Here is a 25,153-nt window from a genome sequence, read left to right on the forward strand (position 1 = left end):
CGGCCCCGCCGCCGGCCCACAGCCGCCGCGCCGGGGGGGCGCCGGGCGGGGGTCCCAAACGGCGGCGCCAGCGCAGGAGGCTGCGCAGGGCGGCCATGGCCGCGGCCGCCGCTCCGCCCCGGTTACCGGCGGACGCAGCCCCCCGGGGGTGCCGGCAGAAGCCTCGCGAGAAGCGGGGAAGGCGTGGGGAAGACAGAGGCCCCCGGCAGTCCCCGCCCCGCCGGGCTGTCCGCCGCCGCCGCCCAGGCCCGGCCGGGCCCACCCCGCCGCCGCCGCTTCCCTCCCCGGGGTGGCCGAGGGGCGGCCCTGATCCGGGGGAAGGAGGAAGGAAGGGCTGCCAACCACGCCTGGCTTGCCTCCAGGCCCTCAAGGCTGGAGCTGGCCTCAAGATCGGTCACCGTTTCACCGCCGAGGCTGTGTTAAAAGCATCCCGGGATCCTTCGTTATCCGTGTGGGAATGAAGCCCCATCGGTCTCGTAAAAACCTGGTGATGTCCCATCCCGTTTCCCAAGCCTTGGGAACCCTCGGTGCGTACCTGATACACAGGCGAAGCCAAAAGCGTGAGGATTGTTTCCGATAAACTGACATTGAACGGCGTTGCCTGCGATACTGACATTTGGCATATTAAATCCTTGGTTTTACAGTTACAACCCTTACAACAAAGGGGACAAATAGTCTGGCAGACTATTCCATAATTTTTTGAACTGTGCTGTAAAGTTTGGCACCTAGGTGAACTCTGATTCTCTGAACTTGGTCCCATGATCTTAAGCATGTTGGCACTTAGTCCCACCAGGAACAGTTGTTAGAAATGACATGTGAAACGGAGATAAACAACTTACCAACAGAGTGTAGTGCTGTCCTTTACCATTCCTTGACTGATACAGATAATGTTCCTTCTGTTTGGTTGCTTACTGCATTGTTCCATTGGGACCCATATTACTGAATTCCCTAAATAGCAGCCGGCTGGAAAATTCTGCAAACTTGTTGAAAAGTGAGCAAACCTGCTGGGGGTGCGTGGTCTCAGTCCCACTGCCCATGTCACCAACAAAGATGTTAAGCAGCACCGGTCCCAGTACTGACCTCTGAGGAACACCACTCGTCACTGGTGTCCACTTGGACATTGAACTGTTGACTGCAACTCTTGAGTGCGACTGTCAGCCAATTCCTTATCCACTGAGTGGTCCATTGGTCAAACCCATGCCTCTCCAATTTAGAGACAAGGATACCGTGCAGGACAGTGTCAAATGCTTTGCACAAGTCCAGGTAGATGGTTTCAGTTACTTTTCCCTTATCCACCAACACTGTAACCCCGTCATAGAAGGCCGCCAAATTTGTCAGGCACAGTTTGCCTTTGGTGAAGCCATGTTGGCTGTCACCGATCACCTCCTTATTTTCCATGTGCCTTAGCAGAGTTTCCAGGAGGATCTGCTCCATGATCTTGCTGGGCACAGATACGAGACTGACTGGCCTGTAGTTCCCTGGGTCTTCTTTTTTTTCTATTTTAAAGATATTATGTCAGGGGAGAACTGTGGCCATGTTTGTCAACTGACAGTCTGACAGACCATGCAACAGTAGGCATGGCCAAGGTTGAATTAACCTCAGAGCAGGTATTTGGGGTGAATGACAGAGTTACTGCATTTCTTTCAATATTTTAGAATACCGTAAGCCAATTCATACCTCAAGTAATTCCCTTGACTTCATTATTCCCATCTGTTAAAAACTAAGTATTTTATCTGTTAATTTTTTTAGATCTACTGCTTTACTTACAAGCGTGTTAGATTTATGTTTCCCAAGCAAAAGTCTTGTCTCCAGATCTGAGCTACATCTCTGTACTAAATGATAAAAGGCCAATATTTAGGTGTCAGGACAATAATAGTTTCAGATGCTTAGCATGACTGAAACTCAAGTATTTCTCCTGCAGTTACATGACTAAGCATCCAGTCTGGAAAATTTTGTAGAACGTGGCCCTTGGATCTTTTCAGTTCTAGTTACCTCATTGGGAAACATCATTCACTGATATAGACTTTTTAAAATAGTCTAGTTTTTCCATTTGATTGGAAACAAAACCGTTTTTGATCAATGTAGTGTCCCAAAGTAAACCTATTTGCCGTGTGACTCATCAGTCACCTAAACTGTGGACATGAACCATGAGTTATCTCTGTGCTCACATTGTTTCCCTGAAATCGGTTAGGCACATTTTAATGACTTTTCAATAACACCTTTAGGCTAATCTTTTTTTTTTTTTTTTCCACTTCAAAAAAATGCAATACACATCTGTAACTGCTTACACCTGGATACGTTGTCAGAACTTCCCTGGTGAGGTGTTTGCTTCGGAACAAGAGCGCAATTTATTTCTGCAGCAAGTCAAAAACTGAGAGCTGCCTGCATGTCTTATGTGCGCAGATTCAGAAACCGTGTAATTTAAATAAATCAAGATGTTTTTTATCCAGTGATCCACTTACAGAACTAATGCAAAAGCTGCCAAATGAGGCATTTGAATGTTGATATATGTGGAAAAGGTCCATTCTCACTGGATGTAGCTGGATGTAAACATGTGCTGACTACCTGCCTAGCTTATACAGGAGTTATTCATGTGTATCCACAAAAACATGGACAATTAAATCACGAATCTTAAAAAGATGAATTTCTGCCTTCATTTAAAGAAATAAAACAAAAAGTGAAGGTGCAAGAAATATAGAACTTCCTTTCCATAGGAAAATACTTTCTTTCAGCATTACTTCTCCCTCATCTGAGCTTTTGTAAATAGGTAGATATATTTATATATACATGTATGTATACATGCATGCATACCTGCAACTATATCAGTTCAGAAGAAAAAGGTCTGAATGCTTTTAAAGTCTGTATGCATTGCATTTAAAAGGCTTTAGATCATCAGATTATGACCTGATTTGTACACGGAGCTTGAAAAAGATTCTGTTCTTTTCTTCCCAGGAAATCCTGCACGAGAATACACCTTATTTTACTCAGACCTGCAGTGCTCTGAAAGGCTCTCACTGTAACTTCATCAGGTTCTACTCGTCTTGTTGGAAGCAGCCAACCATGTTTTCTTGTCCAGATCTAGGAAGACTCTGGAAATGACCATGATACACAGGTATCTCCAGCGGGACATATTCCTTTATGTTCTACTCAGTGGTTTTTGTTCCGCCCTGTGTCTGCTTCCTCGTGTAGTCACGAACCCCCCCTTCATTCTCCTAGACAATATTTTGTTGTAGCATTCAAATTTTATGGATGGCACTGGACGGATGTAAGAGAGTCCTAGAATTAATAAAGGTGCAATAAATTGCAGGACATAAAGTTTTACAGCTAACAACTTTTTTTAACAAACCTGATAGATACATAGATCTGTCTCTCTCTATACGTATATACACACACAGACACATATATATAGACTATCTATTAAAGATTTCAGTCCGTTGCTTTCTCCACTCCCTTAGTAGCCACCAGGTTTTGCGTATGACAATATGCTATTCTTAGGAAATTATAGTAATTATATTGTGTATAGAAGCCCTAACTGCTTGCTATGGAAATAAAAACTCGGCCACATATGTATTTGTTCAACGACGCTGAAAGTGCAGTCTCTAGGAAGCATACGTAGAGTTGATTAGATTGCACTGTATACTTTCAGTTGAATTATGTGCTCTTGTAAAAACACTCTTCAAAATTATTTAACTTCCCATGGTATAGTCTCAGAAGGTGCAAAAAAAAAAATCCTTAGTGTTATCTTTTCCTGTCACATGACTACTGCAAACACCAAAAAAATTCTTATCTTTTTGTTTCTTTTCTGGTACTTTATAAAAACAGCATAACCGGTTTAGTGTCCAGACATTAAAGACTCCACTCGGAAAAGATCGTTGTTACATATTCCACTCTACTTTAAATGTTTCCATTATATAGCAGGAAAGATTTAGCTGTGAGGGTCTTCCAGTGTGTGATGGCTGATTTTTTTTTTTTTAATAAAATCCCCTTCTCTACTGGGGACAGTGGTGCCATTTAACCAGAAGAGCCCTCTACTGTTCGTAGGACTCAGAGAGTACTGCTTGGACCCGGACACATTATCCGTCTTGGAGCATCTTCAGGCTTAGAAGAATATGCCTCCTCCATTTAGCTCTACCATCCTAGTGCATGTCCTGCAACTTAGCAGCTGTGACGAACTAATTACAGTTTGATCTCGACCTGCCAGTCATGTCAATAAAAATACTTGATGCGTGTTTCAAACGTTTTAGGTGTATTTGAGTAATCGGTGTACAGGCTACTTGAGAAATAGGTGCCATATAGATTATTCAACTTTGATCTATTTCTTTGATTTAGCACTGCAATTAAGTCGATTTGGTTCAAAGAGAAAGCTCATTGGTTGATGTTTTACACTGATGTGATAATGTTTACACAGATGTGCTTTGAAATCTCGATTATGGTGGATTTTTGGGTCCCACCACATGACAGGCTCCTGTTATCTGAAAGGTAAAATAATATAACATCTATCTGTAACTGCCTTCAGAGCAGGTCCGCCTGTGCTCTCTTCTGAGGTGATTTATCTGATCATTGTATTTAGCGTTATTTTTTTCAGTTTTAAATCCCTCCACAGTAAATCACTTGCTTTAAAGCAGCCTTTTTATAATTCAGGTGCACACAGGGGCAGTACTTAGGACTGCAATGATGAAAAGGTGTAGCATTACCTGCTTTAAAGCACCTGCCAATTAATTAGCCCTATACTCTCCATAGCAAATAAAGCTAAGCAGTCAAATCCATTTGATCTCTCAGATTTAGACTGCGACTGAAAAGACCGCGGAGCAAGACGGGGGAACTAATCTTTCATGATTCTCTGCAACTTTTTTGTTTAAATGAAACCTTAAACCGCTGAGCGATTCTCTCAAACTTTTGAAAGAATTAACTACGAAAGTTCTTTGCATTTTATGCTCTAGTACGGTGTTTTAACATTGCCAAGGAACTGCGTTGCGTATCTTGAATGCTAAGATGGGTTGTGTAGTTTGAGCCCTAAAATTCATTAGGCATTACAGAAAAAGCTGCAAAGGTGGCAAAAGCCAATCTCTGAGTTTTAATATACCGTTGTTTTACCATTGCTGATAATGAATATGTGTTCCACCAATGTATTTGCGTGCATGAACCATTCTGCGTTGGGGATGAAAAAAAATGCATACGCTCATCTGGAACAGCACAGCAAAGTCCTGAAGTGATTCAAAACGCTGTAGAAAGACAACAGAGATCTTCCAGTACGTGATATTATTGCTAATTTGTGATGCCCACAGACTTTGGTGATGGGCCCAATGCAAAACCCGAAAGAAGATGGGTTGGATGAGCCATCTCTCAGTCTTTCTTTCTTCATCTCTGCAGGTTTTGAAAATGTTTATCCCAAACCAGGGGCCGGCTCATTTATGTTTTTCAAGATGTTGTAACGATAGCCAAACACTATAGATGGGTTTCATGTCATGTTCAATGATAAATTAAATGCGAGGCAGAGTTTGCAGAGGGGAAAACACCTCCCTGACTATGCCAATTTCTTTAGAAATTCCCCTCCTTGTAGCTGCAGTGATAAAAGGCGCGGGTAATGCCTGTACATTTTATTAGCGCTTTAGAAACAGGGAGTAAAACTGTCAGATCTTTGTGTGTTTTTTCTTTTTTTTTTCCTTTTTTTTTTTTTTTTTTAATCTCCTTTCATGTGTGTCTGGGCAGGTCTCACCCTCAGGTAACGCCCTTTCTCCTTCTTCCCTCCTCGCCTCTCCTTGCACCTGTCCGCGGAAGCCTCCGCCGGCTGCCGCTGCCCGCTCCGCTCCTCTCCGCGCCCCCTCCGCCGCTGGGTGCGGGCCGGCGCTGCGGGAGGGGCCCGGCAGCTCCCTCCCCGCCGCCCGCTCACATCAGAGGAAGGTGCGAGGAGAGGAGGAGGAGGAGGAGGAGGCGGCGGCGGGGGGGGATGAAGGGGGGAGAGCCGGTTTACAATTTCAAACGCAGCCCTCCCCGCCGAGGGCTGCATTAGCATATGTCAGGGGGCCGCAGGTATATATATACACACGCGCGGGGCGTACAAACGCCACCCCGCCGCCTGGCTCGCCACCGGCACGGCTCGGCTCCCCATGCTGGGAGCCCCGCCGCGCCCCCATGGCTCCGCTGCCCGAGGTGGGGGGTTTCCTGGGAGGCCTGGATGGCCTGGGGCAACCGGTGGGCGCCCATTTTTTGTTGCCGCCCGCCGGGGAGCGCCCGGCGCTGCTCGGGGACCGGCCGGTACGCGGCGGCGGAGCGGTGGCGGCGGCGGCGGCAGCGGCGGTGGCGGCGGCGGACCTGGCGCATTTGCAGGGCATCCTGCGGCGGCGACAGCTCTACTGTCGCACCGGCTTCCACCTGCAGATCCTGCCCGACGGCAGCGTGCGGGGAACCCGCCAGGACCACAGCCTCTTCGGTAGGCGGCCACGGCACGGCACGGCCCCCCCACCCCGGCCGCGGGGGGGCGGGGTGCGCATCCGCACGCGTGGGCACGTAGGGGTGTGTTTGGGTGCCTGTCTGTGGATGCGCGTGTGTGTAAGGGGCTCTGTGTGTGCAGGCGGGTGTGTTTTTGGGAGGGAGGTGCGATGGCAGTGATGCTGGGGACGGGGGATGAGCTCTCGGTACCGGCTTCACCCTCCGTCGTTAAACCACCATGGCAAGGTGGCGAGGCGGGGTGTGCATCCCACCCCAGCCACGGAGTACGGACGGGTGCCTTGCTCAGCCTACGCTGGATGTCTGTAAGTGCAGGCTTATAGACATAAGGCTTGTAGAGATAAGGCTTATGGACATAAGTGTACGCTGGCAGGTTTGGTGGGAAAGGTCGAAAGTCAAACTGATTCTTTTTGTATTCGCTATCTCGAGTCTCTGTGCAATAATACAGACCGCGGACTGGGGCAGGCTGACCTTTAGGATGCGTTAGGCCGCTTTGGGGTTTTTTTGGTGGGACAAAAAGGTGAAGCAGAGGGGCCTAAAAATGCCCCAAATACTTAAAATGCTCGCTAGCCAACTTTGTATGTCAATAAAGCAAAAAAAAAGAGGTGAAGACAACCCCAAAATGTAAATGTTTCCTGTGATGTAAGGGTAAATCCTAACTAGCAGTTGTAGGAACTGGACATCTGAACAAACCTGCTGTTGTCAACTGCATGTGAGTTTTTGTGTGTATTGATTCGGCAGTCATAAAAAGGTGATTAAAGAGTTTCCTATCATCCTGCCCATAGTCAAAACAATCTGCTGGAATGGCTCTTAATTGCTTTTATAACACATGGATGTTTTCAGAAGTAAAAGAGCAGTAGTCAAACAGACAGTTCTTCTCAGAAGGAATATTTCCTACAGCGTGTAAACATGAAATAAATCTTTGCTTTAAAAGGGAAAAAAAAAAGTTAGCCCCAGATCAAACATTTTCTGGGCTTTTTAGAAATGTTCTTCCTTTATTCTACCACTATTCTCGGCAGGTTTGTCTGATGTGGTTGCTTTGTGGGTTGAATCACCTGCTTATTATAGTTTTGAGAAAGGGTGGCTTTGAAAATGATACCAGAAAGACAAAATACCTCCACCTCTTTTTATGGGACTTTGTGCTTTAGGAACTGGGAAAACTAGGATGATTTACATGCAACAGAGTTTTTAGTGCTTACTCTTTGTAGAGGATTTATTTTCTTTGCTGCTTGGTAATAGAAATAAGAAACCTGCCACAGCTCAATTAAAATTCAAAACATTTTAAATTATTGTATAGTCCAGACAGTCCATCTGTCTGAGAGTGAAAAATGGTCCTGCATGAAAAAGAGTAATCATAAATACAGCAAATAGACAAAAAGTCATCATCAAAATCAAATGCACTTTTAAAATCACTTACCTTAGATTCAGATTTTTTTTTTAATCTTTTGTGGTTTTGCTGCTGCACAGCAAAATCTTGTATTCTAGAAGAATTTCTTTTTGAGGCTTTGTTTACATTGTTAACAACTTCCAAAACGCCAGTTCACATGTTCCCTTTCTTTCATGTTTTGTATGTACTGTAATCTGTGCATATCAATTGGTTAAATATGTTGGCGTACCCTTGCCAAATTCAGGCTTCAAATAGTGCCTCATCTCCCGAATAGTTGATATTATTAATATATATTACATTTTTGGGCAAATGTAACATAAATAATGCTATAATCCAAACATTAGCAAATAAGCAGCGTGCTTCACGCACATAAAAAGCCTGCACTGGAGATAGCAAGTTGTGTCAAGAGGTGTGGGCCCATATGCTAGATAAGACGCCTGGCAAATACTTTTTTTTTTTTCTTCTGTGGGTAGATTCTGTTATATAAAATTCCCATCTGTACTTTGATTTCCATTCAAATGATCTAATAATGGATGTGTGTTCTTAAGATAATGCCACAGAGAAAGTAAAGTATATTTTCAGGTAATTCAAACCTATCTTCCAATGTTTGAGTAGGCAGTTTAGCAAATAGTGTATAATCATTATAGATTACAACTGCATGGTACTGAAGGCTTTAGGCTCAGCGCTGAATAAAATCCTTTCATATTCAACATTAAAAAAAAAAAAAAGTTTCTTAAATGGTATAGGATTCTGGTTTCTAGATGAGGCTTCTCAAGCTGCTTTCCGGTGAATGTTGTATACGTTTCCATATGGTGTTTGAAATTTCAGAAAAAGTAGGCCACCTTTATTATAATATGTACATTTTCCACTGCGTTTTGGATGCTATGTAAGCTATGTGCTTACAAGTTGAATTAAAGCAATCTCTTTTTTTTTTTTTTTTTTTTTTTTTCAGGTATCCTTGAATTCATCAGTGTGGCAGTGGGACTGGTCAGCATCAGGGGCGTGGACAGTGGCCTTTACCTTGGGATGAATGAGAAGGGAGAACTCTACGGCTCTGTAAGTACCGCTTTCGTGTCAGCGCACACACGTTGGGGGTTGGAAGGGACCTTATTCACTTCTTAGTGCTGATCAACCCCCTCAAGTAGCTAGCTGAGGTAGTACTGGCTTTCAAAACACTAACATCTTTTCCTGTTGAAATGTATACTGTGTTTTTAAAGTATACAGTATAGCCTTGGATACTAAAGATTCGATGGGAAAAGTTTCTCTGTCTTAGATGAAGAGAACTGAAAAGAAATATTCCTCAAATTATTATAAAAAATAGCAAACTAAAGTAGCTATTCAAACAGCATTTAAGCTGCCTGCTATCTCATTTTCTTTTTATCAGTACTGCAAATGTATCGTGGTGCATACTTTATCCTCAAAAGCATTGGATGCAACCGGGAAACAGTTAAAAGGATAGTTATGGAACAAATAAATGACAATTAATATAGTACCCTGACTTAATTTATGTATAGACTAATGCTCCTTTACAAATGGTCAGGTGGTACGTCCAGGTACCAGCTTTTTAACATAAAAGCATTCTTTCAAATGCTGTGAAAAAGAGGATGATACCACATGTCACAGTTTGGTACCACTGTTATTTGAAAAATCTGAATGGTGCAAGAGTACTGGCAGTATCTGTAGATCCCGACTGGAATATTTCCATTTAAAAATGAAAATCAGCTTGTACTCATTACAGTTGATTTGTATCTGTGTAATAACTTCAACATATGACCGTAAAAACATAATCTTTGGTTTTTCCAATACTATCAGGGTAATAAGAGTCTTAGACTCTTCTCCTTCCAAATCTTAAAACATCTTGAGATAAGGTATTCTGTCTCTCCAGTCCCTTTGGTTGTGGTTAGTCCTGTTTAAAATGTGGGAGGTGATGCACACCACAAAGAACACATGGAAATACCTTCTTCCTCTGTTACATTGCACCTGAGTCCCTCTACCAAACCTCATTTCTAGAATGGTTGATACCCCAAGACAGAATAGTTCCTGTAGATCAGGTGAATTTGAGTTAAGTCATAAACAAGTAACGCCTTCTTAGACAGACAGTTATCTAATTTGTGTTTAAATCCAAAATTGTATACATACAGGTTCAGTTTTCAAAAGAATAAAGTAGGCTTCCAAACTCAGTGTCAGGGCTACGTACTCTTCTTGGGTTTGATTTGTTGACAGTTAAATGAACAGTAAGGCCACACAAAGTTTAAAACATTTTCTTTATTTTTATGGTATATTTTTCATGCGTGTTCAGATATCTAGTGACAGCTTGACTTATTTTTCTTTGCTGTTTCTTTCTGTAGGAGAAACTAACTTCTGAATGCATCTTCAGGGAACAGTTTGAGGAAAACTGGTACAACACTTACTCGTCCAATGTGTACAAACACGGAGATTCGGGGCGGCGATACTTCGTAGCACTTAACAAAGACGGTACTCCCAGAGATGGGGCAAGGTCCAAAAGACACCAGAAATTCACTCATTTCTTGCCCCGGCCTGTGGATCCTGAAAGAGTCCCAGAACTGTACAAAGATGTGTTGGGATACAGCTGAGGAAGGAGGCAACTTTGGAAAAAAAACCCAAACCATACTGGAGCTGTCGGCCCTGCTGCCATGGCAATCCCAGCACGAGGAACCTGCAGAGGTCTAGGATGCTGGACTGGAAGAAGCTGCTTTGTGACAGACAAGCCTCTTGTTTTCTAACCTTTGGATTTAGGAGACAAAGCCTTCAAGCTGAGCGTGGACCAGCCTCCTTCAAACTTGCTGAACTGTGTGGTTGCCCGGAACCAGAGGGAAGTTGGAGTGTGACTTTTTTTATAAATAACAAACTCCTGGCAATTTTGTCTGGATTACCTGTGGTCCGTAAATTGACAAAGAACTACCTTCATCGTGTGGATGAGACGACAGCTGGAAGAAATAGAAAGAAATAGACTGTAATAAACCAGTAATGAATCCTGAGAACTGTATATGAAGTTTTAGTGGCTCCACTTTAGTGATGGACCTTAGATGTCGATGCATCATAGTCAGAGCTGGAACTTTTCTTCAGGATGGACCTATTTATACATCTCCAGATAGCATATATTTATTTTATATATTTATTTATTAAAGAGTTTATTTTTTACTGGGATATGAAGAGAATACAAACCCCTAACCCCAATGAGAAATAATTTACAGTGCCAATATTTCCTCTGAGTAATGTCATGATACAGAAGTGACATTACATTGCAACGCATCCAAAACCTGAACATTCATATTGCATTGTTTATCAATTACAGCTAAAGTTATATTTTATGCACATACTATTGCCTCGTGACTATCCTTATTTTGAAAAGAATGTTTAATATTTTTTTTTTTGACCTATGAGAGTGCCTTACAGATCTGTACTGAATTCAAATGCACATTTAAAAAGGGAATTAAAAAATATTTCACTTTATTTGGTTTACTGTCATTTTTAAATTGAGAGTCTCTTAGCACACTGTGTAACATTTCAAACCTGCAATAATTGTCATCTGTGTAATGACTAACAGGAAAGTCTCTGCTCTCTGTAAGAATACTTAGCATTAATGACAGACCCTATATGATTTCGACCTAAACCTGTTGAAGCTTGCTGTCCTCTACGGGAAAGGTCGGTGCAGGAAAGGCAGCCCAGGAGAGGGCAGCAATATTTATACTGCCCCAGAGGTGGTCTCATGTTTCGGGTGCCAACACTCCCAGTGGGCTCCAGCTCAAGATTAACTCATCTGAGTTCAGTTTTGTGGAAGCGTATATGGTTCAAGTACTGCACGTGCATAATTTATATCAAATCAAGGTATATCAAGCATTTTCCAGCATGTGCTGGAGCCATCACTGCACCAGAACTTCCTCCGATCTATAATGAGAAGTGGATGAGCATAAACTACTGGTGGACCGGGGACAAAATCATTTTACTTTCTGACAAATAAAAATCTAATGCAGATACACAGAAAGGTGTTTCATCACTTTGTAGCTAAAAATATGTAACTTACTAAGGTTAAAGGCTTCATTAAAATTTTCTGAAAAACAGGCAGTGGAAGATCTACAGTGCACTGAATACAGTTTAGTAAAATAATGTTGTAATGTGCTTCAACTTACCATAAAATAGTGATTTTATGGGTGACACAGTCCCGTTAGTAACAGATCAATAACTGAAGACAAAAGTGTACACTTTAAATAGAAAATTTTCTCCTGTGCATGTTAGAAAGTAATTTATACCATGTTAGTTGTGTAAAAAAAACTAGTGGCTGCTGCTCAGGACATAATTCCCATACATGGCAAACATGCTCAGTGTTTAAATCATACCAATAAAAGAGCTACTTCTTTTTGGATCAGCAGTTTACTGTTAATCCAACTACCTCAAAAGTACTTTGAAGATGGCAAGGGCTGTAATCATCCTTGTTATTACTATTGTACATCTTTTTTCACAGATATGATACAGGCTAAGACAGTAACGGAGGATAGGTTTAAGCGGTGAATAATCAGCTGGAACTTCTGTATCCAAACTGGTAGCCAATGTATAGATGAAGAGTGATACATCATTGTCATTTTCTTGCCCCATTCCCATTTTAGATATATGCCAATAGTCCTTGAAGAAAATGTAATGGAGCAGGTATGGTGGTGCTGCATGACTGTACAAAACCTCCGGAGCACTGAAAAGCCGTCACAGCCTCCTTTTTTAGCTCTGGTATATTGCCATTGAAGGAAGATACTGTGTTTTCCCATTTCATTTTGCTTGTGGCTTTTATTTGCTCTCTGTTACAGTCTGTCCATCATGATTTTCAGATGCAGTTAATGTTTTTCTAAGTTGAAAATGGCAGATGCAAAAGCAGCACCTCAAAATAGCTCTTTTCTTATGTCATCAGACTAATAGCTTTAGTTGTCAGTGGTTGGGTTTTTTGTGTGGTTTTCTCTCCCACTTCAGAAAGCCCCAGTGAACAGAGAAGGAGAAGTCGGTTCTGTTTAACCAGTAGAATTAATGATCTGGTTTACCACTCATTACATTTTGCATAACCCTACCAATCTGAAAGCTGTGGACCGCTCCCACGTCATGAAGAGGATAATCTGAAGGAGGCGACATTGTTCAAGGTTCAGAGGAAATGTCTGAAGGCGGAGAAAATGCCGCATCTCGAAATAAATCCCTGCATGGTTGCTTGCCCTGTTTCTGCCTTTCCTTTTTTCCAGGGAAGGAGAGCCATTGAGGGTAGTCATGCAGGTTGTGTAACAGGTGCAGCTCCACTTTCTGTTCCCTGCTGATTCTCTTTACAGCTGTAAAACCCGGCCCTTTGATCTCAGAGCTGGCTGGAAATCGTGCTCCATGCCAGTTCCGTATTTCTTCACACATTCTGTTTTCTGCTGCACTCTTTTCCAAGTTGTGTCATACGGGAGATTTTCTGAAATCCAGGAGTAACCTTGACTTCTGAGCATATTTGAAGTGAAATTGTTACTTTTATTAACCTTTGTGCTTTTGTTTAGAATGAAGAAGGTAGAATTTTTAACGGTCTTCTGTGGAAAGTGTTCCAGCTGTAATAGTTACAGGAATAGGAGAATCCAAGTGCCTCTAGAAATGTGTATTTTTTATTAAACAAACTGATACAACCAGAAAAAGTGGACAGCTAGTCTAAAAGGCACACAGCCCTTTCATTGGTCTGAATCATTTGTGTTTGCACGGAGAATTCTGGTCCTGCCCATACGTTCAAGTTTTCTGCCATAAGCTTATTGATGTTGTCTTTCGCGCTCAGGTGTGACAGCCAGCTTCACTGATTCTGTCTGAAAGCTGAAATCACTGGTACGGCCATGCCCTTTGGTAGCACTCCAGGGTTGTGCAGAATTTACTTTCTGACACGTGAGAGTCACTTAACGAGTGCATTTTCATCATAGCTTTCATTTCCAGCTATTTTAATTTCTTGATGTGCCTTGTTAACTCATTTTTCATAGCCATCCAATCTTCCTTCAGTGGCTTTGTAAAGTTTTACCTAAACATAGATCTTTACTAGCAGCTGTATGAGCTGTGAGTGTGATTTTTAAATTTTTTTTTGGTCTAGTTTATGTAATCATACTAATATTACCCTACCATGGCTCTAGTTACACCATTACAAACCATTAGGTTTGCTTTACTCCTTTTTCTGTAGAGCAATGAACTAAACAGAAGGCAGTTTTATACACCATAAATGCATCTGCACTATTGCCTTAATGTACTGGACCAAGCCTGTGTCATAAATACTGAGAACACCGTGGTAAGATGCTTAAGTTTTGCTCATCTTGATCCATACTGCATGGGGATGCTACCAGTAAGGAGGCCTTTTGGAAATCTTTTAATTTGCTTCTTTTGCTTTTCATGTAAGAAAAGCTATTGACTCCATTGCTGTTAAATTCTCTGCATTTATTTGGTGGGATTTTTTTTTTTTTTTTTTTTTTAGTAGTGCAGTCATTTGAAGGCTCAAGTTATATGAACGTAACAATGGCTGCATGAGATCAGACAGTACCGCATCTCCACTGCATGGGGAAGAGAGTAAGAACAAGACAAATGCGTAATCTGGGCAGCCATTGTAGAACCCCAACTAGGCTTAGGACCTGAAGTCAATTCTCCTCTGCGTCATTTCCTTTGATGCGGCAGAAGAGTGAAGTGAACATTTCACAACGTTGAAGAACATGGTGGTGGAATTCTACGCTTCCTGGATGTCTGCATCAAACCGCACTTTATCAGACATTTCTCGTGAAACAATTTCCTTTGCAGCAGCATATTCAACTGTTGTGGTGAAATCGTTGCTGTCAGTGTATATCTGGATGTACACGTGCTCCTCTCAGTACAAGGCAATAAACATCTTGCTAGACGGAGAAAGAGAACATTCTGAAGTTGTTATATACCATGAAAATGTTAATGAGGAAAGTTTGGTTTATGGCATTAGTTTTAACCAAGTTTTTGATACAAAGTTTTGCAGCACTTTTGACAATGCTGTATGGGTTCTTAACAGTCAGAGATTCATGGGCAGAAAACCAGAAAGGTGTAAAAGCTTCTCAGGTGGAACATGTTTAACCATAACGTCTTTATGAATAAATTGTGCACAAATAGGAAGAAAAAAAAAAGCTAGGGAAGAGGTCAAACAGTTACTTCTATTGACAGTTGGAGAGATATTAAGTTTCAAACAGAAATTGGGTGGCAGCTTGCCAAAATAACTATTTCATCTGCAACATGATCAGACACCAAACCCATTCTGGAAGTTCAGGAAAAAGAGAAAATACTGAATTAAAGCAGTGGTGACAGTAGCTCTCTGTATTTTGAACATATCCAAAATGCTGTTGGTATTGTTCTCTTATAGCAAATCTCTAGTAAATGCAATTCATGGGGAAAGAAGTACGAGTGTTAGAAAGGCAGTCTTTTGTAAGTGTGCTTAATAAAAATCTTTCTGTGGTAAAGTCCTTGTTTATATCTTTTGTCTAATTATAAGAAAATCGAATCATGCTTTATTCACACTTAAAATGTCACGAACCACTTGGTTTATGAATAGAGCCCAAGTTCAGTCACATTTGTCTCCCAAATGTCATCTTTTATACATAAATAACTACGCCAGCATATGTTTATGAAATATACTTTTCAAATTAGTTACAAGTGTTTCCTTTGTTCCTGATGAGAACAGTCTCAGTTGTTGACTGTTCCAGGGAACACGTTTCTCCCTTTATTACTCATGCAAGATCTTCCATCCATCTCTAATTCCAGTGGCTATACGGTGCCATAGACATGGACACGGATCTCAAGGTGGGTACATCTGCCTTAGGGTGGTTTCATCCAGGCGTAGTTGAGATATCAGAAGGTGGTGATAGGCAACTGTGCTTACACGTAAGAGTTTTTAGCAGTTGACCCCTATTGTTATGAAGGTTCTGGGTAGGAGCATGAAGTAATATTAGCTACCAAGTCATTGATATCCTGATCGTGCTAATTCCATGTCTCCTGTTTTGCTGGATCCAGAAAATACAGTTTCCTTTTCTAGTAGAGGTATGGATAGAAGCCAGTTGAGCTTGGCATGAACATGATGGAGGTGAAATGATAGGAAGGGGAATATTCTCAGGACTTTTTGCAAACTCCGAGATGTTTTTCACTATTAGTAAGAGAGCCTATTGATCAGGCGGGTTATCATGTTTTGAAGTCCAGCCAGAAACTCTTTTTCTTTTCAGCTGGACAAAGACCGTATCTTCATCTCTCAGATTTAGCACCACTTTGGCCATCTACTCTTTCTGAAAAGTAGCATAATCCAATGGTAGCACAAAAAGTCATAACTGCATTCTGCTTTTTGTTCTGCCTTTCCCTCTAGCTATTCAGCCTTGGAACTACCTATTAAAGTCTTTGTATCTCAATTTCACCACCTATAAGGGGATAATATCTCTAATCAATCATTAAGCTAAACAAACGCAGAAAAATCTTTTAACACATATAACTCTGTAAATTTGTGAAGAAATTTAACCTGCTAGAGAGTAGGCCTATTAAAATGGTCTTTACCTTTGGTAACTTTTAACACGAAGATATGGATGCACGCTTGTAGCCTACTGTATTCCAAGTATTATTTAGAGCGGGTTTTGATTTTTAAAATGTCAGATGGTAGCTTTTTCTGTTCAGGAAAGTCCTTATCATGGTTCTACAAAGCTATGCTCTGTTGTTGGCCCTCCAGTCAAACTTTCAGAACTGTAGTTCTTAACAGATAGATCAGAGGCTTCTCCTTTTTTCCTTTTTTTTTTTTTTTTGGTACAAAACCCCATTTTACTTACACTCTATGATTTAGTGTAGGGATCTGGACACCCGTTTTTTTTCTTATTGCTCTGTTTCCAGCTACTCCAAAAGAATTCCTATTCTTCCTACAGTCTTATTTCTCTTTGAATAAACAGTCAGTAGATTTTTGCTGTGAGCAGATTGCTTTGTTCTAACTTTCCTTAGTGAGCTGGAATCCAGTACTTAACAGTCACCAAATGGTCAGCAAATGCTCTTAATTCTATACTATTGTCTTTATGTATAAACTAGAAACTGCCGAACCCTAAACCCTGCATGGCCTAGTACCTGGTCACTCACACTTTCTCTTTTCGGTCACGGTGCCATGGGTATCTATTCCAAAATCATAAAGTCTCCTGAGGTGAGTTTTGTTCTTTGTGATTGCTGAACGCTGTAAGGTGCAGTATGAAATTGTCTCATGCAACTAGAAATGTCTCATGGCTGTATTCAAGCATCATTGCAAACACCACATTGCATTTGATTTATTACTAAAAATTGGGTCCAGGATACCCGCATTTATGTAGTGGTTGTGGTTTTGTGGCTTATAACCTCAGTTAACTCCTCAAGTTCACCGTAATGAGGAGGTAAATTCTTTTATCTAGGAATGTGTCTGCTAATCTTAACTATGTAAAGTGTTCTCCCTTCTGATGATGGTGCTAGGCAAATAACTGCAATAAGGCATATGTAGATGTTTCTGTAGGTTTTCTTTGTGGCATATGGACCTTGAAAAGCTCAATTCATTTAAATCTAGGTTATTAGTGGAGTTTGCCCTGCGCCATGCTCTGCTAAAATTTTGTCACATGGTCAGTCTGTATTTTCTGAATGTTCTTACCTCCCCTCACCTTCTTTAGGTCACTCTTCAGGACGTATTTCCTATCCCCGAGCATCTCTTGCAGAGATCAGAACAGATCACTCGCAGCTCATCAGTGCTCCTTCAAAGACTGTTGCAAGAGAGCAAAAATAAGGTACATCTCATAACCAGGTATTGTGCATGGTTTTTTTGATATTTTGTTCTTGTTGCTTTGGGGAATTAGGCAGTGCATTCAGGGTCAAAACCCACACCTATCTTAGCAGTGCAGTGTACTAGCCCTTGCTACCTTTGCATATTTAGTCAGCCCCTTGACAGTGTTTTAAATGAAAAGGTGACAGATGATGAATGACACAGAGCACTCTTATGTTTTCATATTAAAAAAAGAGGTGCTATTGTTTCAAAACAGCAAAACTCTTTTATCTCATGAAGAAACTTCAATAGTTCTATGAAGGATTTGGTTGCTTAAAAAGTTGGTGAGTGTGCCCATATGTTTTCATACGATTCTTTTATGATGCTGGCCAGCAATGATGAAATTAGCATGTTTTGATCTATATACAAGTTGTTCATAAAGAACTTGAAAGGAGTAGTTAGGAAAATCCAAGTGCTGAAACATTTAAGATATACTTTCTGGTCTCACTTTTGTGTGATTGTCAGCCAGGGACTATCATGATCAAGGTAGCTTGCCAATTGCCTGCCATAGATATAATATTTATTGCTGCAGTGGGGATTTCCTATCAGAGATCTAAAGACAGACTTTTATACATTGTTTCTCCTAGGTAACCTATTCAAATCAGCAGAAGAGATCTGATAGTAAAGTAAAAGTAATCAAAAGATATGTATTTTTGATCTTTGGGTTTATTTGAACTTCATTATTTTTGTTCAGGTTTTCCTTCACATAGCTGAAAAAAAAGAGAAGAAAATTGGCTGGTGTTTTGCCTTTCTATATAAAATTCATAACTGTGTAATGATATTAAAATTAATGTATTTTTTCTACTGACTTATGAGGCGTAACATTTATTTTTCATGCTACCAGAAAGTAGATGTATACAGCTTAGCAGGAAATTAAGCTCTTTTAAGTCTGTTGGAAATCTATGGGAATACTCGGCTAATCAAATCATAATTCGCTAACATTTCTGCTTCTCTTTCCTGAGACAGAATTAGACAGTGGTCCAAAGCACTGAGAATGGAAGGATGGGGTTAACATATGCTGAATAATTCCCATATTCTGAATAATGTCCCTGATTATTTGCACAAACTATGCTCTCCACACAGTTGATTCCCTCCAAAATTGATCTATCGGTCATCAGTTCTTCTTCTATATGTATAGCCTCCTGTCTTCCCTTCACAAGGCACTTTCATCTCAATGCAGAAATCAAGTCTTCCCAATTACCCTCACATTTTTAGAAACTGAACTCCTTTATCAATCAATATCTCCCGTTTCATTGGAGGGAGACGGACTTTCCTGAGGAAGACTATGCCACAGATGCTTGTATTGATTGGTGTTTGCTGTCAGAGGCAACTCCAGATTTTGAACTGCTTTTCCACAGAGGCATCTCTTACTGCTCCCAAGGCAATCATGCCCACCATGGTCTCCCAACCTCATGGTGCCCACCATGGTCTCCCAACTCTATGGTGCCCAACTCGGTCTCCCAACCCCATGGTGCCCACCATGGTCTCCCAACTCCATGGTGCCCACCATGGTCTCCCAAACCCATCATGGTCTCAATCGTTGCCTTGCCTCCCGAGACATGCCAAATCCCACACCCAGTGTGGCTACCTTAGCCTGCAGCGTGGCTACCTTAGCCTGCTGCGCTAACAGCAGTGTGTTGCTGCGCGGAGAGATGCAGCTGAGGCCGGTGAAGGAGGAAGGAAGCGCAGACGAGTGCCTGAGCACAAGCCGTGTGCTGGATGCGTGTGTGCAGGGAGGGGAGGCGACGGCAGTCTGAGATCAAACCGCTTCGCTAGCATTTAGCCCTTGGTTATATAGCTGGGAAGCAGGATCAGAAACTGCCTGGTCTGATGCAAATCTCATGGGCTGTCTATCCTTAAAAGGCAGATGAACTTTTTTTTTTTCTTTTAAAAACATTCATCAGAATTACACACCACTTTCCATTTTCTCTGAACTACGGCAGCTGAGGCCTCTTGTGGTACAGGTTTTCATATCCCTGTATTTTATTTGCCAGCTAAATAGCCAAACAAGGGTGATTACTGGCAAGCATAGCGCTGTTTTTCTCACGCTCTACAAATTGTATGGGAAGCACAAACTGTATGGGGATCGTGAATGTATTTGATAGGGAATGCTGATCAAACTAATTGGATAATAACATTTTTTTTTGTCACCAATGACACAAAAATCTAAAGACTTTGGGCTATATATTCTGTCCTGGCCTAACACATTCACTCATAGATTAAACATTAATATTGAGTTACATGCTCATACTCACCTTTGTAGTTTTTCGTGTCTACAATTTACACTTAAAATTTCCTAAACCCCTTTGATGTCTCTGTAGCACATTAATGTTTTTCTAATATTAAAAAAAAGATTACGTTCCAAGAAATGATTTTTTAAATTTGAAACATTAATACATTAGTAAAAGCAAATGTGAGAATGTTATGTTGAAAATTTGAGTTAATATCTGATTGTGTCCGATGAGAAGAAAACTTTTGCCAGAGGGTATTTCAACATGAAGGCATGATAGGACACATACTGCACAGCCACTAGTGAGCGTTTCAGCTTCGCTGGGAACCTTAGCCACCTATGATGAATCTTAATGAACTCATAAAACATGATCTGCAATATTTTTTTTGCTATAATAACAACAACAACAACAACAACAACAATCATCATCATCATCTTCCTGGATTTAATTTTTATAGACCTCAGTTTAAAAGTTATTTTTGTTCTTACTAAATTAAAGCTATCATCGAAAAAAAACCAGTTGCAAGCCATGCAGATGGGAAAATGTGGAAAAGATTGGAAAACAATATTTTTTCCGTATATTATCATTGCTAAGATAACTATTTTCTTCTTTTGCCTGTATTCTTTCCTTCTATTTTTAGTAGACGTATGTCATCTCATCACATTATGCGTAGTCTTCCTACTCCCAAGGGCCCAATGTTAACATCGGTGTGCAGCTTTCCAATTTCCTGGAACTGAGTAACTCACCACTAAAGTGAAAGAGAAAACTAAATTAAGAGTATCCATTTTTAACGAAGTTTGAAAAGAAAAATAGGGGAGAAAAAAATCATGCTATGTAAATATAGCAAAAACTAAGACAGGGCACCAAAGAGACATTTCTATCAGAGGCACAAACTTGTGGCCAAATCTGTGACATGCTTATACTGGTGTACAGCACTGGAAATCAAAAGAGAAAAAAAAGAAAACATGCTAATTTCACACAGACAGGAAAATCCAATCAGCCCTGATAGGCTGCAAAAATAACAACTAGCCTAAAGCAGGGCTTTGCAAAGCATCCGCCGTAACTCTGTACCCTCAGAATTCCCCCCTTTCACAGAAATGCTTCCCTAGCTTTCAGGGTAAATGCCAGCAAAGGACATGGCACTTTGATAGCATGCCTTTCCACAAGAAGAGACAGAATTTTAAAGAACCAGGGATTCTTAAAATGCTTGTCACATCAGACATTTGAAAAATAGGAATCCCTCAAGGAATATCGGGAGATAAAAGCAGTCCACTTTAGCACACTGCCTGAGACTTCTGTGTGTTGAAGGACAGCACCACGTTAAGGAGGGTGCTGTCTCTTATCAGGCACCTGCAGTCCTAGCTCCGTAACCTTGGAAAGTACAATCAAAAGAAACAGTACATCAGTAACCTTGTTGGCGGCATGCATATTGTAAAGGGGGAGCGATGTAAATCCCATTTTGTAACTAGAAATTATTTTTTCTCTGAAACAAGTTCTGCTGTTATCAGAGCAGTTGGCAATAAAGAAATGCTGGAGAAGAATTAGTGTACTTCTAACACTCAGATCTTTTTTCCTGAGTCTTAATAGCTAGTTCAGAGTCCACTATTGTATAAGATAGCTTTTTCCATGTGATCTTTTTTAGACTGAATTTCATAAGCCATTTCAATTTGCTGGTCACTAGACAAGACCAGCACCTTTCTGCACCTCTTTGCAAATGGCTCTTAGATTTAATAACTTTTTTTTCCATACAAAACAGTGTTACTCAGTAGACAATAATGGAGGTCTGGCTTTCATAATATCAGGATAATTCTTTTTTTCACCAATTCAAAATAAACCAATGTGTTCAAGGGAAACTGTCTCGGTCTTCTTCAGTATTATGAATTGTCATGCATGAAGCTTTCAAGGCCAAGGAGTGCATCCTACAATGCTGGAAATAAGTTGTAAATAATAAGTTGTAGTCTAGGGCAGAGGTCTCGTGCTTTTTATTAGTGTGAGAACTATTAAGTGTTTGAATTTCAAGACAAGATTCTTCTTCAGAACCAGCAAGTTACCATTGGCCAGCCCTGCAAACCCATTCCAGGAATGGCTGCATCGATAAACCTAAAATTGTAAATACAGAAGAATATGAAGCTTAACTAGATATTTTGAACATGTTTGATTTACTTCACTACTGGTCATACCAACTACTTTAATGTTATCTTTCTTAAACCTAGTGTCCCTTAATGCGGAAGTTCTTTTTCTATTTTAATGCTGCTTCTTCCTCCTTGATAAATATATAGGTATGGGTGAAAAGGAGTATAGAGGAATTTGGAAAGAAAATAATTGCTCAGCTATGCTTTCAGTTCTAGAAAAATAAGATTTTCTGAAAATTAAGATAGGAAATCTACGCACTATGAGCAGAACAAATCAGATTTTAATGTAGGAAATAGGCAGCATAGGTATCTGATACAAGAGACATACTTCTCTAATGATCCCTGGCATTGTAAAGGCTCTTTCTACTGGGGACAACATATTAAAGTAGTTCTGAACTTCTATCTGGAGCTGTGTTGATTCTCAGCTGGCCTAAGGATGAAAAAGATATAAAGATTGTTGAAACCCATCACATTCCTCTCAACACATTGATTTCTGCAATACAAATTTCTTGACTAGAGCCTAGGAGTTAAAGATGACAGTAAAAAAAGTTTATTAAAAGTTATAACTTCTTGGCAAGAAGAATAATATCTTGAATCAGTTATCAACACTTAGCATTTAATTTTAAGATACACTTCCAGATGTTAGATTTGAACATTCCAAAATGTAAAAGCAAATTTTTCTTTAGAAAAAAGATTAGATTTATCACATAAAATCAACTGCTTTTCTTGGTGAATATGAAATACATACATATAAAAGAATAAAACTTTGTTTTGAATGTTACACTGCCATCTAATGAGACAACTGTAAATTACATGCAAACATTTGGTTTTGTCATCTGTTTTTGGAAGTAGATGGTATAATACAGGATACAACTTCAATGTTAATGGCCTTTATAATAACATGAAAATAGAACATTTATTCATGAATAGAATCATACTAATAATGCAATTAGCTGATGATATGGTAAGCAGCTGGAAAAAAGCTTGTCTTCAGATATTTAAATAAAACTGCGAACTAAATGAATACAGTGAATAAGGTTTCCTCTGAAGACATGACGAAAAAAATAAATGAAATAAAGTTGCGTTTCACATGTCATAGCAGTTTTTTTCTGGATGTCAGATAATCCTACACAGTGTATACCATGACAGAGTTTGTTTTCACCCACTAGTGCACATAAGGACCTAAATGAGTTTTGGGGATGAAAGTAGGTGGAGTAGAGGCACCTGGGCTCTGTTTGCAGCTATGCAGTGAAGGTCTTGAATGAACTTGATAAGTCACTAGGGGAAAATCCTGCCCTACGCCTGTCTGCGTGAAACTACTCAGACAGTGCAGCGCTGCTGTGTGGATGCTGAGGCAGGATGAAGGGATGCCCTGTGGGCTCACAGTACTTCATTTTCTGGGACTGTTGGAGGCCAGCTGGGATTCAACCCTGTTTGGATTTCCCCTGTACTGGTGATGCTGAGGGTCTCACAGAGCTCCTAAGCAGCTTGGTGGCAGCCCTGGCTGTAGGGCTGAGTGTCTCGGCAAGGAAAGACGGTGCGAAGTCTGCTCCGCGCGGTGCTGGGTGCTGTGTGCTTGGTGTGGAGAGAGCCTGCACCTCTGGGCTACTTTGCAGGTGTATCAGAATAGCTGAAGGTCTGAGCACAAGTGTTTTGTGTAACCACACAGATGGAAAGTAGGCTTTCAGCCTTGCTAGCAAAACCTAAAAATCCACTGAGTTTTATTTCTAAATAGGTACTCAGGTAAAAAAAAATCACCCTACTCTCAGCCCACTTCCTACTACAGCAATGCTAATCTGAAGTAACCCTATTAGTCCTCATGTTTATGTAACAAGCTCCATCATGAAGAACACCTATAGATGCTAGAACATTGCAGCAAAGACAACCAGCATTCACTACAGTGTATTTTACTGCAGAGTATAACCTTTAATATTTATTTTCCAGTCTCAGTCGATACTATACTAACATGGCCAAATTGTGGGCTACGTTGTAAAATAAGGACTTTGATTTTCACCAGTTGTGTTGGCATCATCCTGCCAATGAAACTTGACATAAACCAAAGGGGAAGAGGCACATTCACTAACAAGTAGTATGGTCCCGCCAATCAGCAAGTCCGAGATCTGGCTTTTCAGTGAGTGAGAGCATCTTGTTGATTTTACAGAACATGAGGATCTTCACACGGGGAAGATCAAAGGGCTGTGTTAGGTTTCAGTACATAACTTTATGGGACAGATGGAATCCACTCAGAGAGACCCATGACACTCAGGGCCAGATTATCAAAAGTTTCAGACACTAAAACCTATTAGTGTGTTCAAACCTTTATTCCAACACTGTCAGCACTTTTTAGCTCTGTTTAGAGCATCAATCTCCATTTTAACTGCTGCGAAAGTTCAAATGGAGGTTAAACGGATGGGCAAATCAAACGAAATTTTGTTTGCCATTTCTTTGTTTCCACACAAATATTGTCAAACTTTTGCAGATATGATTTTGTTTTGCAAGGGAGAAAAGAACATTCTTGGGAAGCATACCAAAACTTGAAACATCTTTGGTCAGGTAACAAACACTGCAATTGTGCATGTCCTTGCCTTTGAGATCTTGGAGCATGAAAATAACTTTTGCTTTATCGCTGTTGAAAACATTCCAGGAGTTTCTATCAAGTAACCCAAATACACTCAGGAAGAAAGGAGAGGTGAACTAACCATCTTAATATCAGTATCTCCAGATTTTTTAAACTCCTCCATTTGCCCATGTTTTGCTTGATATTAGTTTGACTTCTACTGCACTGGTAAACTCATCCCTTTTGGGGGGACTCCAACTAGGATTCCTGCTCTGAGTCCCGATGTCCCAGACTGCTCTGTAGTTACCCTTGGGTGAGCTTTAACTCTGAACATTTAGTTCCTTGACCACACTGGCAAGTTTTTTAAGTAGGTGGTTTTGCTCTGCTACCCTTGCAAAGGAGGAAGATCTTGTATTGTAGCTCCTTTAGCTAATGTAACCTAATGGGATCCTTTTTCCAGATCCCCAACATTGTGCACACTCTGATTTGATGGAGAAGTGACACAAAGTTAAAGTTGGCTAACAATGATTTTGCAATGTGTCTAAAAATCCTCCCTGTTTTACTGTAACTAGACAGAAATATACAAAT

At 40.8% G+C, this 25,153-nt stretch overlaps 1 protein-coding gene across 1 annotated transcript; it reads left to right on the forward strand.

Annotated features, from left to right (window-relative positions):
* Positions 1-6,117: 6,117 nt before the first annotated feature.
* Positions 6,118-10,940, forward strand: FGF20 (fibroblast growth factor 20). Its single transcript, XM_054203128.1, has 3 exons — positions 6,118-6,430; positions 8,787-8,890; positions 10,183-10,940. The coding sequence occupies exons 1-3, from the start codon at positions 6,133-6,135 to the stop codon at positions 10,426-10,428; spliced, it is 648 nt and encodes a 215-aa protein (XP_054059103.1). The 5' UTR covers positions 6,118-6,132; the 3' UTR covers positions 10,429-10,940.
* The last annotated feature ends 14,213 nt before the right edge of the window (positions 10,941-25,153 follow it).

The sequence above is a fragment of the Rissa tridactyla genome, chromosome 5, assembly GCF_028500815.1.
Source record: "Rissa tridactyla isolate bRisTri1 chromosome 5, bRisTri1.patW.cur.20221130, whole genome shotgun sequence".
NCBI classification, from domain to species: Eukaryota; Metazoa; Chordata; class Aves; order Charadriiformes; family Laridae; genus Rissa; species Rissa tridactyla.